Source organism: Oncorhynchus tshawytscha, linkage group LG19 (assembly GCF_018296145.1).
Source record: "Oncorhynchus tshawytscha isolate Ot180627B linkage group LG19, Otsh_v2.0, whole genome shotgun sequence".
NCBI classification, from domain to species: Eukaryota; Metazoa; Chordata; class Actinopteri; order Salmoniformes; family Salmonidae; genus Oncorhynchus; species Oncorhynchus tshawytscha.
Genome location: NC_056447.1, coordinates 20944704 through 20963058, shown reverse-complemented (window position 1 = coordinate 20963058; position 18355 = coordinate 20944704). Strand labels below are relative to the sequence as shown.

Below are 18355 nucleotides of genomic sequence, written 5' to 3'. Positions count from 1 at the left end.
CCAAGAAATCGCAATTTTTGGTGAGTGCTACTTTCAGAACTACTGGCTAAAAAGTATATTAGAGTACCAGAGAATCCATCTAAGGGTTAGAATTGAGGAAATGACATGATGCCATATAAAGGTTTGTTTGAAGCAGCAGAAGGGGAGTGAACAGTGATATTTACCCAGTCTGTCTCATCAGAGCCCCACACTCTTCGCCGGAGCTGCTTGGGTGTGAGGATCTGGAGAGCCGGGGTGTGAGGGGGGTCGTGGGTACTGCATGTGTGGAACATCACAGGGTATTGACATCACACCCCTCCCTCCCTTCTGTTCTCCAACCATCATTGATCCTTTTTCAGAATAATATGAGCCTTACTGTACAGTACATCCTCATGCACTGTGATATTCTATTTTCAATATTGAAATTTACGGACACCCACCAAAGCATATTGGATTTCAAAGTGTATTTGCTCTGGCTGGTTCTACAAAGAAAACGTTTAGTTTGTATGAAAACGATGTCAGCTTTACCCTGCTATCATTTTAAAATGTGTCATCCAAATCTTTCACATTAATGTGACATTAATGATTTAGCCAGGGCTGGTGTAGGGCCGGTGTTTGTTGAGGGGAAGTCCAAATCAGGTCCATCTGCTCCCAGCCCTTGGAGGGGGGCGTTGGGTGGGGGGGTTCTACTAAGTTAACATATGGAGAGTGTTGGGGAAGCTACACTGAAAATACACCAAGCTACCAATGGGAGAAGTTAAGATACTTTAAATCTACCCTCAAGAAGAATACAGTTTATTTAACGAAAGTTACTTTGAAAAAGTAGTTCACTACAAACTACTTTGTGAAAAATTCTTATATGTAGATCTGAAATGCCTTAGACTCTAAATTGCAAGAACAGTTCACTTTGGAGTCATATGTTAACAGAATGTCTTTAAAAAAACACACAAAAAGATCTAGTTGTTTCAACTAATTATTATTAAGTAACTGGTTCCACAGCCTTCTTGTTATCTGAACTTAGCTCCAATATGAGAAAACATGGGCAAAAATTCAGTCAACTTAAAGTTATGTGTTTGCTCAATTTGTCCCATATGTTCTTTCAACAAGAAATTATCATTTTGGCATCTTACCTAATAAAGGATGTGGAACTAGTTACACACAAATACAGTGCTTTTAACATACACATTTTTCAAAAGACATATTTGACACACGTTGTCCATGTTAATTTATACAGCAATTATGATGTCCTCACCTGGGATTTGAACTCACAATCTCTTGGTGGCAATTTTAATCTTCCTGCTACGCCACCATGTCTGTGTCAATTATAAATTAATCTGACTAATTTCCCCATCATTGATTTGATTTACTTATTTTTTTTCTCTACAGTTGTCTAATGTTGGTGGGGCAAATTACCCTGTTTTAATCTTAATCACTATGATAAATAAAATAGTTTTTATTGATTGTACTTTCACCAGAGCCAAGCTTTATTTTGAAGTGCAAAGTGTAGCAATACAGGTGATATCCATTATATACACAGACATGGTGACATAGCAGGGAGATTGGAATGCTGTGAACCAAGAGATTCTGAGTTCAAATACCAGGTGAGGACATAATGAATACTAAAGTGTAAGTAAACATGTATTTCAATGTGTGTCAAATATGTAAGTAAACATTGTACGTTAAAAGCACTGTGTGTGTAGTTAGTTCGACAGCCTTTTTTTGGTAAGATACCAAAACAATCACATCTAGTTGAAGGAACATATTAGACAAATTGAGCAAACACATCATTTTAAGTTGACAGACTTTTTGCCTACTCTACGTTTTCTCATATTGTAGCAAAGTTTGGACGACTAAAAATGTTAACTTCAGCTAGTACAAATAAAAGGCTGTGAAACCAGTTACTTAATAATATATAGTTGAAACAACTAATTTTTTTTTTTTACAGTACATATTACTAAATCAGAAGTTTTTGTGCTGAGTGAACTAATTGGGAAATGCAAGCATCAAAACAAAAGACAAAAGACGTGTAATGATCTAAACCTAATCCAGCTGGTGACTAAGCCTACACAGCCAACCCTAAAGATCCTTTAAAGTCAAATCCGATTGATCTTATTTTAACGAATACACCAGAGAGAGAGATATTTCTACTGGTGTCTTCGCCCAAGACATTAGTGAGCATTACCCAGTTGTTTGTGTTAGAGATGTGAGAATACAAAAATCTAAGTCTTATGTCATCACAAAGAGGAACTTTTAAAAACTTGAGTGAATAGTTTTTACATTATTTTTAATTTAGTGACATTTATTGTATTTCAGCTATCCCTGAACCTGATTTATCTAGCATTTTTGCAGATGTCTTCAACACTATTGTGAATAATCATGTTCCCTTCAAAAAGTAAGGGTTAAAGGTAGATTGAATGCCTGGTACACTCTGGAATTATCAGAAGTCATTCATAAAAGAGATGATGCTTGGGTCAAGGCCAGGAACACAGGCTTACTCCCGGACTGGCAAGTGTTTAAGCAACTGAGGAATCATTGTGTAAGACAAATCAGAAAGGCTAAATCTGATCATTATGTAACCGCTCTTCCGGATTGTAATGGGAACCCGGCAGAATTCTGGAAAAATGTCAAATTCCTGAAGGGTTCTACTTCCTCCTCTCTGCCACAACAAATTAATTCAGACACTGGCCTCATTGATGCATTTAATCACCATTTTATTTCAGCAAGTAATCTCTTTGAAAGAACTTTTAAGCCTATTCACAGTGATATTGGGCTGGATGCTGATAGGGGAAACTTGCTGAATGATAGTCAAAGATTTTCTATTAGGCTATTTACAGAAAAAGAAGTCCTAGATGCTTTTCTAGCATTGACAACCTTGTCAATAACCCACATGTTTTATTTAACATTGTTTTCAGGGCCTCCCGGGTGGTGCAGTGGTTACGGGCGCTGTACTGCAGCACCAGCTGTGCCACCAGAGACCCTGGGTTTGCGCCTAGGCTCTGTCCTTAACCGGCTGTGACCGGGAGGTCCGTGGGGCGACGCACAATTGGCCTAGCATCGTCCAGGTTTGTCCGGTAGGGATATCCTTGTCTCATCGTGCACCAGCGACTCCTGTGGCGGGCCGGGCGCAGTGCACGCCAACCAAGGTTGCCAGGTGCGCAGGGTTTCCTCTGACACATTGGTGCGGCTGGCTTCCGGGTTGGATGTGCGCTGTGTTAAGAAGCAGTGTGGCTTGGTTGGGTTGTGTATCGGAGGACGCATGACTTTCAACCTTCGTCTCTCCCGAGCCCGTACGGGAGTTGTAGCGATGAGACAAGATAGTAGCTACTAAAACAATTGGATACCATGAAATTGGGGAGAAAAAGGGGTAAATTTAAATCAAATAAAAAACATTGTTTTCAGGAAATATTCCAAAATTATGGAAATCCGCTTTTGTGCTGCCATTCCATAAGGGCATTGATGTTTGTATTTTATTGAATAAGTTGTTCTCGATAGGCATGAGCTCTGACACCTGTTAATGGTTTCGTGATTGTCTTAGTGACAGAACTCAGCCCATTGTAATTGATGGGGTTAAGTCAGAATTTCTTGAAGTACATAAAGGTACCACAGGGGTCAATTTTTGGACCAGCTCTCTTCACCGTTTATATAAATCCCATTGGTCAATCTGTTAAAAATGGTGAACTTCACCTATATGCTGATGATACTATTATGTATGCTATTGCCCTGACTGTTGATCTGGCTGTGTCAAAACTACAGTCAGATATTATAGCTATGCAGGAATCACTTGCTGATTGAAAACGTGTGCTTAATACAGGCAAAACAAAATACATGTTGTTTTTAAACTCTCGTGAGAATGTTTCAGATTAACTAAATGTTCAGTCATTAGATGGTTCTCCAATCAAATGTGTTCCAGTATATACATACTTAAGCATTTGGATTAATATGGATTTGACATTTTAAAAACATATAGATCAGCTGGTTAAGAAGCTAAGATTTAAAGTTGTCTTTTTCTACTTAAACAGATTGTGCCCTTCTCTAAGCAGTAGGAAGCAGATTATTTAGTCAACCTTTTTGATCTGTTCTTGATTATGTTGATATTTGTTTGTTTGTTACAAGTGACAGTTTTGATACTCATCGCTGCATCTTGTATTAAAAGATTGGCTGGACTTCGCTAAATACCCGTATATCTCCACATTACTCCCTTTTTGTTTATAAGGCCCTACTTCGTAAACTTCCGTCTTATCTAACTACACTGTTGAAGTATAGACAGCTATGTTGCTTAACCATTCACAGGATTGGGTAGCTCTTGAGGTTCCTTTTAATACACTGAATTTCTGTATTTCTAAATACATTTTATCTTGATGTTCTGGTGCTTGTTCGGGCAATTTTAATGATTGAAATGGGGAGTTTTATTATTTGTGGAGGAATGTAACTGTTTTTCTGGGTGATTTGTGATGTTATATTTGTACTTCCCATGACTGTGTTTTTGTATTTTAATGTGTGTATACGCAGTACCAGTCAAAAGTTTGGACTCATTCCAGGCTTCGCACACTCTTGGAATTCTCTCAACCTGCTTCATGAGGTAGTCACCTGGAAAGCATTTCAATTAACAGGTTTGCCTTGTTAAAAGTTCAGTTGTGGAATTTCTTTCCTCCGTATCGCGTTTGAGCCAATCAGTTGTGTTGTGACAAGGTAGGGGTGGTATACAGAAGATATCCCTATTTGGTAAAAGACCATGGCACGAATAGCTCAAATAAGCAAAGAGAAACGACAGTCCATCAATCTGAAAAATGTCAAGAACTTTGAAAGTTTCTTCAAGTGCAGTTGCAAAAACCATCAAGTGCTATGATGAAACTGGCTCTCATGAGGACCATCACAGGAAAGGAAGACCCATTGTTAACTCTGCTGCAGAGGATACGTTCATTAGAGTTTACTGCACCTCAGATTGCAGCCCAAATAAATGCTTCACAGAGTTCAAGTAACAGACACATCTCAACATCAACTGCTCAGAGGAGTCTGTGTGAATCAGGTCTTCATGGTCAAATTGCTGCAAAGAAACAACTACTAAAGGACACCAATAATAAGAAGAGACTTGCTTGGGCCAAGAAACAAGAGCAATGGACATTAGACCGGTGGAAATCTGTCCTTTGTTCTGATGAGTCCAAATGTGAGATTTTTGGTTCCAACTTCTGTTTTTGTGAGATGCAGAGTAGGTGAACGGATGATCTCGCATGTGTGGTTCCCACCGTGAGGCATGGAGGAGAAGGTGTGATGGTGTGGGGGTGATTTGCTGGTGACATTGTCAGTGATATTTTTAGAATTCAAGGCACACTTAACCAGCATGGCTACCACAGCATTCTGCAGCGATACGCCATCCCTTCTGGTTTGCTCTTAGTGGGACTACCATTTGTTTTTCAGCAGGACAATGACCCAAAACACACCTCCCGGCTGTGTAAGGGCTATTTTACCAAGATGGAGAGTGATGGAGTCCTGCATCGGATGACCTGGCCTCTACAATCACCCGACCTCAACCCAATTGAGATGGTTTGGGATGAGTTGGGCCGCAGAGTGAAGGAAAAGCAGCCAACAAGTACTCAGCATATGTGATACCTCCTTCAAGACTGTTGGAAAAGCATTCCTTATGAAGCTGGTTGAGAGAATGCCAAGAGTGTGCAAAGCTGTCATCAAGGAAAAGGGAGGCTACTTTGAAGGAATATCTCTTTTTTTACACTTCTTGGTTACTATATGATTCCATATGTGTTATTTCATAGTTTTGATGTCTTCACTATTATTTTACAATGTACAAAATAGTAAAAAAATCAATAAAATAAAAACTTAAATGAGTAGGTGTGTCCAAACTACTGTATATATGATTTTTGGTGCAAAAAAAAGTTATGTGTAGTTCCAGTAGTTAGATACACCACTACATGGCAAAAAAATAGTAATTAACTCCTAAAAAACACTACCTAGATTTGAATTGAGTTCAACTAACACCAAGCTACTGCAAAATGTATTTTAATTAGTAGTTGAACTAAATGTAGTTCACTATTCCTCAACACTGCAAATGGAATTGTTTTAAGATGGTCCAAAAAAAAAATACAATAAAAAAAGATAGTCATACCATGGATCATAAAGATAATTGGTTTTGAATTATAGGACCTCTATAGCTATCATTTTTTAAATATAATATTTGGGGGATGAAACATTGAATTTGGCCTTACTGCTATTAACACATAAAATGCATTGAATAACATATTGATACATGGCAAAATATATAGTAAAAACAAATAATTTGATTTGTCTATCCTATATCTATGAGATAAAAAAAAAAGTCCCATATACCTTTGACGTGGAAATGCCCAATTCACTTCCATAAATGTTTTCCTCCTGATACCGGTTTACCTTCAGATGTGTCTCGTGATGCTTGTAGAGCAAAACGTAGAGCAAAACAGCCTACATGCTTGTGCTTTTGAGAGTCTCAGCTTTCGATAGTGGGGTAGACTAAATAGTTTCTAGTTCAAACCATTTGGACTTGACAGACGTTTTCGTGAAAGTAACTTTTTTGGCATCCTATCATTTCCAACAACACTGACTTGGGAAGTGCCTGTCTACCGCATAGGCGAATGGCCGACATCGGCGGATTCAGTGGATCGCGACGCAGCCCATGCAAAAAGGAAGTCTATAGCGTGAACACACAGGGTTTTGTTTGCACTGATTTTCACGCAGGTATGGACATTTACCTCTGAGTTTTTTTTAATATGAATGATTTAGCCAGGGCTCATGCAGGGCCCATGTTTGTTGAGGGAAAAGCAAGTCCAAATCATGTCCACCCTCTCCCAGCCCCAGTCACACGGTACAGTTAGCCCAACCTGGCCTGGAGATGAGATGGAATGTCTCCAGTTCCTCCCCAGGCATGTCGTGATGAATGTTTGGGGCTGGACTGAATGATAACAATGTCCTTCACCTACATCTGACTGCACATTAAATGACCACAGTTGCATTGTGTTGTTTCTCAACATATATTCTCTCCTTTATTCTCTTGCACTCTCTCTCTCTCTCTCTCTCTCTCTCTCTCTCTCGCTCTGTAACAGGAGGCTGGAAGAAGTGGTGTTTGAGTGTGGCTGTGATATCCGCTGGATTCAGCTGTGGCAGCAGCGAGGGGAGGCTGGCCTGAACACCCAGCTGTTATTCTGCAACAACGGAGCCTCCAAGATCCCTCTCCAAGCTATGAATATCTCCCTCTGTGGTACGAGCCACCGCCGCCATGATCCCCCCTCCACACTCTTCAGTCATCCCATGGTTGAAGAAACTGGTTGAATCAACATTGTTTCCACATCATTTCAACCCCCAAAATGATGTCTGATGACGTTGAATCAATGTGGAAAACTGATTGGATTTTTTTTCACTCAACATTTAACCTACATCCATTGCGTTGAATTCACATTAGTTGACAACTCAACCAAATGTAAATCAAAAGTAGAGGTTTAAATTTGTCTGTGCCCAGTGGGTAGGCCATATATATCACTTTCACAAGAATTACATAAATGCCTGACGTAACTTATCTCATGAGAGTCGAGCAAAAAGAGTGATGACAACTCACCTTTCTGAAACTCTGCTTGTTCCTTCCTGTCCCGCTCACAAATAGAATTCACAATAACTTAAAGTGTCTCAGTCAGAATTTCAAGTGTGCTGTGTCTGGCTGCTATTGTATTCTCTCTCTCTTTCTCTCTCTGCCACCCCCCTCTCTCTCCCTCACCCCACCAGACTTGCCGGACATTAGTGTGACCCACTATAATCTCACAGTGATTGAGGGGGACAGAGTCACCGTCACCTGTAATGGATCTGGATCCCCCCTCCCTGAGGTGGACTGGACCGTCAATGACCTCCACTCCATCAACACTCACCAGGTGGGTTAGCCAGGACACACACAAAGGGACCCATAATGCACTGTGCTATTCTTCATTGTAATGGTCGAACCATTGTGCTTTGTCTCTAGGTAGCTGCAGGAAACAACTTGGCGTGTGACCTTGGAGTTAGTTTTAGCTACGGTGCAACTTTAGGGTGCATTCTATTTAGATTCCAGGCAATTCTGGAATTCTGTTGTTGTGCTATGAAGATAAATTCTATGTCCAATTGAGGAAATTAAATGGAACTGACACCAACTGTGTTTGTGATTTCATAGCTTTCTGAAAATGCAGTTAACCTGCTTTATGCAGAGAATTGTAGCTGAATAAAATAAATTGTCTGCCCCAATCTTTATCCTACAGTATCACTCACTTGTCTTTCTCTCCTGCTCTGTCCAGTCCAACGTGTACTGGCCCAATGTCCACTCCATCAACCTGACCCTGGTCAACGTGAGCCGTGATGACAACTTCTACATGCTGACCTGTATAGCAGAGAACAAAGTGGGGATGGCCAACGCCTCCATCCAGCTCACTGTCCATTGTACGTAGCTACCAATGACCAGTTCATGTTCAACGTTTTATTTATCAAATTGCAGACCACAAACACTCTCAATTGTTTGCTGTTTGATGATGGTATTCAGCTCAATATTCATCTCAGAGGCCAATGTACCAACAGACAACACCAATATTCAGCTCACAATCAGACCATGAATAATGTAGAGGTGTCAAGCACCTTGTTACAACACTATTTAGATTTTAAATGCAGTTAAAGCGGCAATCTGAAGCTGAAGCAATAACAAAGTGTTCTCCCCACCCCTGTTTCAGTAAAAAGCCGAGGGATGGGTATATATGATTCATTTACAGGTTAAAAAAAAAATGGATGTAACAACTGCAGATTTCCCTTTTAATGAGATGTTTCATTGTCTTATTTTATGTAAATGCTGCCATGCATATGTTCATTCTTCTATAAAGTAGACTAGTGGAATTATATGTGTAAAATGCCTCATTAAGGAACCTCCCTTTTATGATGACTATTGAACTTAGGCTACAATCTAGAGTTTATGTTGGAAAACTACTCTTATCCATTCTGTAAGTTTTTTTATTTTACTAGGCAAGTCAGTTAAGAACAAATTCTTATTTACAATGACGGCCTAGGAACAGCGGGTTAGCGGCCTTGTTCAGGATGACAGATTTTTACCTTGTCAGCTCGGGGATTCAATCTAGCAACCTTTCGGTTACTGGCCCAACGCTCTAACCACTAGGCTACCCAGTAACTACTCTTATCCATTCTATAAGTACTCCTATCCATTCTATAAGTACTCCTATCCATTCTATAAGTACTCCTATCCATTCTATAAGTACTCCTATCCATTCTATAAGTACTCCTATCCATTCTATAAGTACTCCTATCCATTCTATAAGTACTCCTATCCATTCTATAAGTACTCCTATCCATTCTATAAGTAATCCTATCCATTCTATAAGTACTCCTATCCATTCTATAAGTACTCCTATCCATTCTATAAGTACTCCTATCCATTCTATAAGTAATCCTATCCATTCTATAAGTACTCTTATCCATTCTATAAGTACTCTTATCCATTCTATAAGTAATCCTATCCATTCTATAAGTACTCTTATCCATGCAATTCTATCCATTCGATCATTGCTCCTTTCTATCGTATTCTTACCATTCCAATACTATCCCATCCATTATATAACTAAGCCTACTCTTATCCATTCTATCAGTACTGTTATGCGTTCTTATCCTCTACATTCTGTAAGTGCCGAGAGGTCATTGTGTTGAGTATTGATCCGTGCGAGCTGGCGGGTGGTTCCCTTGGATGCTTCATTGATGAGAAGGCAGTGGTCCTTTCCGTGAAAGATGACAGCGATTTATAGAATGTTCATCACATAATGTGCGCGATTGCTTTCCAGCAGAGCGAGGAGAGGGGAGCTCTGACCCTGTTCGTTGGGAAACGTCTGGAAGGTCCTGCTAGTTATTCAGTGGCGGTGCACTGCAAAGCCATTTGTTTTTGTTTGTGATGTTCTTTATGAAACCACATGCTCTTTTGGTTTTCTTGGTAATTGGCAATCATCCCAACAGCCGCTTGGCGTGTCTGTTGGAAACGCCTTAAAACAGAGAGTCAACAGCTGTGGTGATTAGTTAGACTAACTGACAGTCAAGCCAGGAAATAATTGCTGTCAGTTTGATATTCGCGTCACTAAGGTTCCACACTTTATGTTGGCACGATGTTCCTATGATCATCACAAAACACTGTTTTCAAGGAACACTCAAAGTTGGAACCGAATTAGGTTATTGAGATCGATGGCATAAGGGAATCATTGTAGGGTCTCTGAAGAACCATAAATGGGATGGTTCTTTGAAGAACCATACAAAATCCCAAACAAGGAATGTTTCGGCCTTCCAGGATTGGAATTGAATAGCCCTGCTGTAGGAGTTTAAGCTGCATTTGCATATTTTACATGGTTCCTTTAGAGTGAATTTTAGAGTTACCAGTACCACCCATGACTGTGTTTGCTAGAGACACAGACATGGTTGTTGCATTCATTCATTTTCAGTCCTGTGGCCTTCAACAAGTGAGATCCTAAATGAATATATTGTCAATAAAATTAAATGATTGGATTAGTTTGGAAAAATGTATGTTATTTATATTTCAGTAGCATAGGATTAATGAATCAATCAATGTACATATATTGAAACAATATTGAGAACTTTTCTTTTCAGTTAAACTCCCCCAACATTGCTTTTATTTTATTTATTTTTTAAATGTAAGCATTTGATTGTTACTATGGTGGACATTTCTCTGGCCCAGACTTACGTCCTTTATTAGACCACACTGTTTCCATTAGCTGGATACCATTACAGGGTAATATGATAATTGTTTGTTGCTCCTGCATTTACATTCATACTGACGGGCGATGGCAACAGGGGTGTAACACTATTCTCTCAGTTCCCAATACATACAGTATTGATTGCCAGAGATAATGATGAGATCCGCAAACTCAAGTCTCTCTCTCTCTCCTACGCTCTCTTAACCTCTCTCACACTCTCTCGCTCTCTCTTTCTCCCTGCTCTCTCTCAAGCACTTAGTTTTCACAGAGACCCCCTGCGTTTTACCTTGCATTAACTAACAATGAAGAAATTGGCATGCTCTCTTAATGTGTATATTAACAGTGAATCGAAGTATGATTGATGCTTTATGTGAGCTCAGTATGGCACATTTACAGCCCTGTAATTGCAGATGGTTAGCTAGCTTTCAACATACCGACCATGGCTGTGGAGTTACAGTATATGGTGGACGCTTTTATGAGGTGTGATATTATTACTGCCTCTGGCTGCCATCCTTTAGAGTGGGTGATGTGTCCACTCAGCCAAAAGCCTGGAGACAACACAATGTTCCTGTGGTCAGCAGCCACATCCTAGCAGCAGCTTCAGAGATCAACAAAACACCATTTATACTGCTGGCCTTCAAACCACTCACAAGCAAGAAATAACAAGTCACACCCCCTGAACATTGGTACATAGTGTAACTAGAAGATTGTGTGTGTCACATGTCATGATGCCAACACATTGAAAACACATCTCTGACATACCTCGTTTATGTCTGTCTTCCCTCCCAACAGTCCCCCCCACCATCCTGAAGCTAGACGAGCCCGAGCGTCGCCATGAAACCTGCATAGAGTTCACGGTGCGTGGTAACCCCCAGCCTACCCTGCGCTGGTTCCACCGTGACAAGGAGATCCCCCCCAGTGACTACATCCGCACTGAGATGGATACCTACCAGGACTACCTAGAGGGATGCCTCAACTTCAAGGACCCCACGCACCACAACAACGGCAACTACACTCTGGAAGCTAGCAACTTCCTAGGAGTCACCACCAAGACAGTGTATGGACACTTCCTCAACGCCCCGTTTTCAGACGGTAGGTAGATTTGACTTGCTATAGTAGCTATGTAGAGCAGTGCAGGTATAAAGTAGCTTTATACCTGCGACCTTTCGTGAGTCCAACAGGATATTGCATGGATCGGAGCAGCAGAGCTTAAACTGTTAAGTGCTACTGTCTTATTAACGGGTTCACTGGTGAATGTAGAAACAGTCTCTCTCGCTGTCACGCCTCTATTAATAAAGGGGATTTATTTAGAGGTGAGGATAAGATCTCATTGGGAATGTTGCTCTATTCTTCAGAGAGAAATCCTTTACTTGTAGATTGTCATTTGATAACAGTACAAGCTCCCCGGTCCTTCATTCCCCTCCCTCCCACCCCACCCATCATACCAAGACAGCACAACAAACGTTTGAAATATATATTTTTTAATAGCAATAAATAGTAATACAACGGTAATCACAACAGCACTGCTCACAAGAATGTCAGATGAAATGTTTTGTTAGCAGCTCCAGCAACATTTGGCCTATAACAGTTCCCCTCAACCCTGGTCCAGGTCCAAAGGGCCCACTAATCTGTAAAAGGTTGAAAATGCTTTGGTGTTTCGCATCCTGTTCAGTGCAGAACTAGATCCTTCCACATGTATAAATGGTGTAACTAAACTCGTCATTGGTCATTCCAAAAGGTCAAAGGGCCAGTGTTTTGCTCAAACAAAGAACACGAGAAAATATAGTTGTGAATTATTTAGTACTTTTTCCGAGACCTGATTGAAGCTTCAAATGCAAATGATGAAATGACAAAACATTTAACAGGTCTTTCACAATTTTATGTTGATAAAGTAAGACAGTTGAATCTGTAAGGTATTTATCATATTCTTCTAAATAAAACATGTGACATTATATTTCACTTTCATGGAAGAAAAAAATAACTCACTCTTGTACAAATCTTAAGCCCAGGGCTCAATGTGATCCACCAGTCATCCATTATGCTACTGTCCTGACCTGAGTCTTTATATTTAGATGGTACACGGCGTGGATGAATTAAAGCACAGTACAGTTGAGTTAGATGATATGATTGACAGTTGTAGTAAGGAGAAGGCTGTTTTACTTGGACTATTAGCATTAGCGGCTGAAATGCTACACAAAACAAAAGTTCATATTGAGTGAATTCCGTTTTCCTACAATGTAATAACATTTTGTACTCTCATTGTTATTGACACATACTTTCTTGGATTGTTTTGGAGCGTTTCATCTGAGTATTTGGTGTGCTCTCAGCTGTCTGAGTTTATGAAGGACCCGAAGACAGGGGAAGCACACGCAAACTTGCCTGTTTTTATATTTGACCATAGAGTTTGCTAGAGGGAATGTACATAGCCCATTTGGAATGTAACATTATTATTAATCTCACAAAGTTGCCTGGCAACTGTGGCCTATAATTAGTGCCAAACTCTACCCTAGGAAAAGTATTACATTACCAGTGTCTTCCTTAAAATGTTAATCGAAATATGAACTGAAATTAAATAAATATTTATAATCAATCAATATTCATGCTATTAACCATTTGCAATGTAAAAACATTTGATTATACTGTCTGAGAGACAGTGTCTGCCAAAACGTTATTTGTGAGTTTTGGTGCGGCCTTTTACATATACTGAAACACCAGAGTCTTTTCACATCACTCTCTTAAAGACACAATGATCCTGGTTGAAGAAACACTTTGGTTGTTTCAGACTACTTCCAATCTGTTTTGAAATCCGTTCAGTAACGCTTTCATCGTGTTTACATTCAAACACCTGCACTACTTGTCATAGTTTTACTACGCAATGATGGTGTTTTGAGTCTTTCTATGGAGAGTGAAAGTGGCATTCTTCTTTGAACATGCCCTGTGCATATACACATTGGTTGAACATGCCCTGTGCATATACACATTGGTTGAACATGCCCTGTGCATATACACATTGGTTGAACATGCCCTGTGCATATACACATTGGTTGAACATGCCCTGTGCATATACACATTGGTTGAACATGCCCTGTGCATATACACATTGGTTGAACATGCCCTGTGCATATACACATTGGTTGAACATGCCCTGTGCATATACACATTGGTTGAACATGCCCTGTGCATATACACATTGGTTGAACATGCCCTGTGCATATACACATTGGTTGAACATGCCCTGTGCATATACACATTGGTTGAACATGCCCTGTGCATATACACATTGGTTGAACATGCCCTGTGCATATACACATTGGTTGAACATGCCCTGTGCATATACACATTGGTTGAACATGCCCTGTGCATATACACATTGGTTGAACATGCCCTGTGCATATACACATTGGTTGAACATGCCCTGTGCATATACACATTGGTTGAACATGCCACTGATGATGACTCTTCTGTCTTCTTTTCCCACAGATTATGGTGATTATGGTAAGTGATCTTTTCAGACAGTCAACAAGAAATAGTACCATGACATAAATAGTACCATGACATAAATAGTACCATGACACAAATAGTGCCATGACACGAATAGTACCATGACACGAATAGTACCATGACACGAATAGTACCATGACACGAATAGTACCATGACACAAATAGTACCATGAATAGTACCATGACACGAATAGTACCATGACACGAATAGTACCATGACATAAATAGTACCATGACATGAATAGTACCATGACACGAATAGTGCCATGACACGAATAGTACCATGACATAAATAGTACCATGACATGAATAGTACCATGACACGAATAGTGCCATGACACGAATAGTACCATGACATAAATAGTACCATGACATGAATAGTACCATGACACGAATAGTGCCATGACACGAATAGTACCATGACACGAATAGTACCATGACACAAATAGTACCATGAATAGTACCATGACACGAATAGTACCATGATATAAATAGTACCATGACATGAATAGTACCATGACACGAATAGTACCATGACACGAATAGTACCATGACACAAATAGTACCATGACATGAATAGTACCATGACATAAATGGTACCATGACATGAATAGTACCATGACATAAATAGTACCATGACATGAATAGTACCATGAATAGTACCATGACACGAATAGTACCATGACATAAATAGTACCATGACATGAATAGTACCATAACATAAATAGTACCATGACAGGAATAGTACCATGACACGAAGAGTACCATGACATGAATAGTACCATGACATGAATAGTACCATGACAGGAATAGTACCATGACATAAATAGTACCATGACAGGAATAGTACCATGACATGAATAGTACCATGACACGAATAGTGCCATGACACGAATAGTACCATGACACGAATAGTACCATGACACAAATAGTACCATGAATAGTACCATGACACGAATAGTACCATGACATAAATAGTACCATGACATGAATAGTACCATGACATAAATGGTACCATGACATGAATAGTACCATGACATAAATAGTACCATGACATGAATAGTACCATGAATAGTACCATGACACGAATAGTACCATGACATAAATAGTACCATGACATGAATAGTACCATAACATAAATAGTACCATGACAGGAATAGTACCATGACACGAAGAGTACCATGACACGAATAGTACCATGACATGAATAGTACCATGACAGGAATAGTACCATGACATAAATAGTACCATGACAGGAATAGTACCATGACAGGAATAGTACGATGACAGGAATAGTACCATGACATATATAGTACCATGACATGAATAGTACCATGACACGAAGAGTACCATGACACGAATAGTACCATGACACGAAGAGTACCATGACACGAATAGTACCATGACATGAATAGTACCATGACAGGAATAGTACCATGACACGAAGAGTACCATGACACGAATAGTACCATGACACGAATAGTACCATGACACGAATAGTACCATGACACGAATAGTACCATGACAGGAATAGTACCATGACACGAAGAGTACCATGACACGAATAGTACCATGGCATGAATAGTACCATGACATGAATAGTACCATGACATGAATAGTACCATGACATGCAAGAACCTGGAAGTCTCTAGCTCAAACACACAGATTAAACTGAAACTAAAGGTGATTAAAACAACTCTAGGGGGGTTATGGTAAGTGATTTTTCTTTTCAGACAGTCAACAAGAAATAGTAGCAGGAAATATGTAAATAGCACAGTGACGTAAATAGTACCATGGCATCTATTTAATAAGCAGAGCAACAAAAAGGTCATGGGAGCTTACATTTGATGTCATTTTAATCTTCTGATATTCACTACCCTAATTCCAAAATGTTGTTGCCACCATATACTGCCTACATTAGCTGGGTAAGACTCAAGGTTACAGCTAGACACCTCTATCATTGGAGGACCAACAGGCTCATTTAGTCTTTAATCTGTTCTAATTTAGGAGGTAAATGTAGAGGCAAGCACAGCCACTGACCTTCATCCCCAGGCTCTCAAATTGACATCACGCCAGAGCTTCATTGGGATTTTCCACGCATAATAAATCCTGAACGCGAAAGGGAAAGAGTGACAGATTGTTACTGTCAGGGCTCAAAATGATGTTGGATGAGTCCACTTGGTGGTAGGAAGGCAGGAAGAGGCCAGGCAGGACAGACGGGCTCATCAGAAACACCCGGCGCTGTTCTGTTCTTTTCTGTTCCGTTCCGCTACACCACATTGCTTCGCACCGCGGCCTGTTAGCAGAGAGCATGATGGGAGGGCAACCCAGGGGCATTAGTGTCTCCATAGAAGTGGATACAAATGAGAGACTTGAAAAGGTCTCATTGTATCAGAAATGGAAGCAGATCTGTGAAAGGCAACAACCCAACGGACTCTACACAGTTTACAAAGCATTAAGCATAACATCAGTTAGCTGCAAGAAATGTGGGTGTGTGCTATAATTCTTTGATCTGGTACACACTGTAGGTCATACCCACCCTTCTCCCCTCCCATCATGGATTCCTACTCTGTATGTGCATCTCTATGCCTATGGCTAGTTGTTCAGAATGATTGTGTAGACTGCATGTTAGGTATTCAGGATATACTGCACAATGTAACTGTCATTTGCCTGTCAGTACTTTCATCAATGGTGTTTATTTTGTCTTCATCACAGGGACTCCAACACCGACCATCACAGTAACACACAGGCCTGAGGAGGACACATTCGGGGTGAGTTTGAGAACACTGTGGTGCTCAACTAAGTGGCTTTTCTAATCTAGTGGAGATACAGCCTGTGTACACAACATCAACTTCTTCTTCTTCTTCCTGGGAACAACAACTAAAAAGAGGCTTTAGTTTGAGCTATTTTAATCCGTTTCTTTTTCACTCCCTCGCCTTGTAGCTCGCTCCTATCTGCCTTTTCCTTTTTGGCCACTGTGTTTAACAACTTCTTAAAAAATGTAATTTCGCTCATCTTTGTGCTGTAATTGACGAGATGGAGATTATTTCCTCATTTGAAGGTTTTAATAGGGAAGAGAGCAGTGACATGGGAGGGGAGACGACTTCCAATTGTTTGGAGGTCCTAATTATACCGTATGATGGTTTTTCTCTCTCAGTTTGGACTTCTCCTTTTTGATTCCTCTTTGTTTTGTTATTGCCAGTGGAGAATGTATAACGGCAGTTTTCAGTAAAACATTGCACTACTAATCCAGTTTTCAGTAAAACATTGCACTACTAATCCAGTTTTCAGTAAAACATTGCACTATTAATCCAGTTTTCAGTAAAACATTGCACTACTAATCCAGTTTTCAGTAAAACATTGCACTACTAATCCAGTTTTCAGTAAAACATTGCACTACTAATCCAGTTTTCAGTAAAACATTGCACTACTAATCCAGTTTTCACAAGCCCTGCATTTACTGTAGGCTTCATGACTGTTGGCTATTCAGTTTTTTGGAGGTAGATATCTTTATTGTGAGACTTACTCTCACTAAACCCTGTCTTGTCGTCTTCCAGGTGTCTATTGCTGTGGGCCTTGCTGGATTTGCCTGTGTCCTTCTCGTTGTCCTGTTTGTTCTCATCAACAAATATGGCCGACGTTCGAAGTTTGGAATGAAAGGTAAGAAACACCCAGTGTTCTTCTGAAAGGAAGTTATCATTTAGACATTGTTTTCTTAGGTAGTGCCTCAGCTGCCAAAATGAGACATTACACAGACTTTGTGCATGTTTATCCCTTTCAGGCCTAGTACATTGTTGTGTTGTCTTTCTATGGAATCCACCTGTGGTATTTCAATTCTTTCAGAATTTCTGAGGACCCTATTTTTTCTCCAAAGCATTCCTCTCAACCACACCCTACCCCAAATCTATTGACACACCCTTAAAACCCCACCGCCCACTAGATTTAGATATTTACACCAACAATAATAACCTTCAATTTATTTATCGGATGAAAATAAACCAATAAATACATTTACTCAATAAAATTGTGTTTTTCAAATGAACTCTCAAAGATGTTAATATATTGGCTCATGATTATTACATTTTTCAGGGAGAGACTGCATTGCATTTCCCCTGGTG

At 39.9% G+C, this 18355-nt stretch overlaps 1 protein-coding gene across 4 annotated transcripts in view; it reads left to right on the top strand.

Moving 5' to 3' along the window:
• ntrk3a (neurotrophic tyrosine kinase, receptor, type 3a) overlaps positions 1–18355 on the top strand; it is a 265004-nt gene that overhangs the window by 131771 nt on the left and 114878 nt on the right. For all 4 annotated transcript variants that reach the window (XM_042301457.1, XM_042301456.1, XM_042301455.1 and 1 more), the window contains exons 5-11: positions 7068–7222; positions 7741–7883; positions 8280–8421; positions 11529–11828; positions 14217–14231; positions 16953–17008; positions 17795–17897. In XM_042301457.1, the coding sequence (XP_042157391.1) occupies positions 7068–7222; positions 7741–7883; positions 8280–8421; positions 11529–11828; positions 14217–14231; positions 16953–17008; positions 17795–17897 (914 nt within the window). The remainder of the gene's footprint in view (positions 1–7067; positions 7223–7740; positions 7884–8279; positions 8422–11528; positions 11829–14216; positions 14232–16952; positions 17009–17794; positions 17898–18355) is intronic.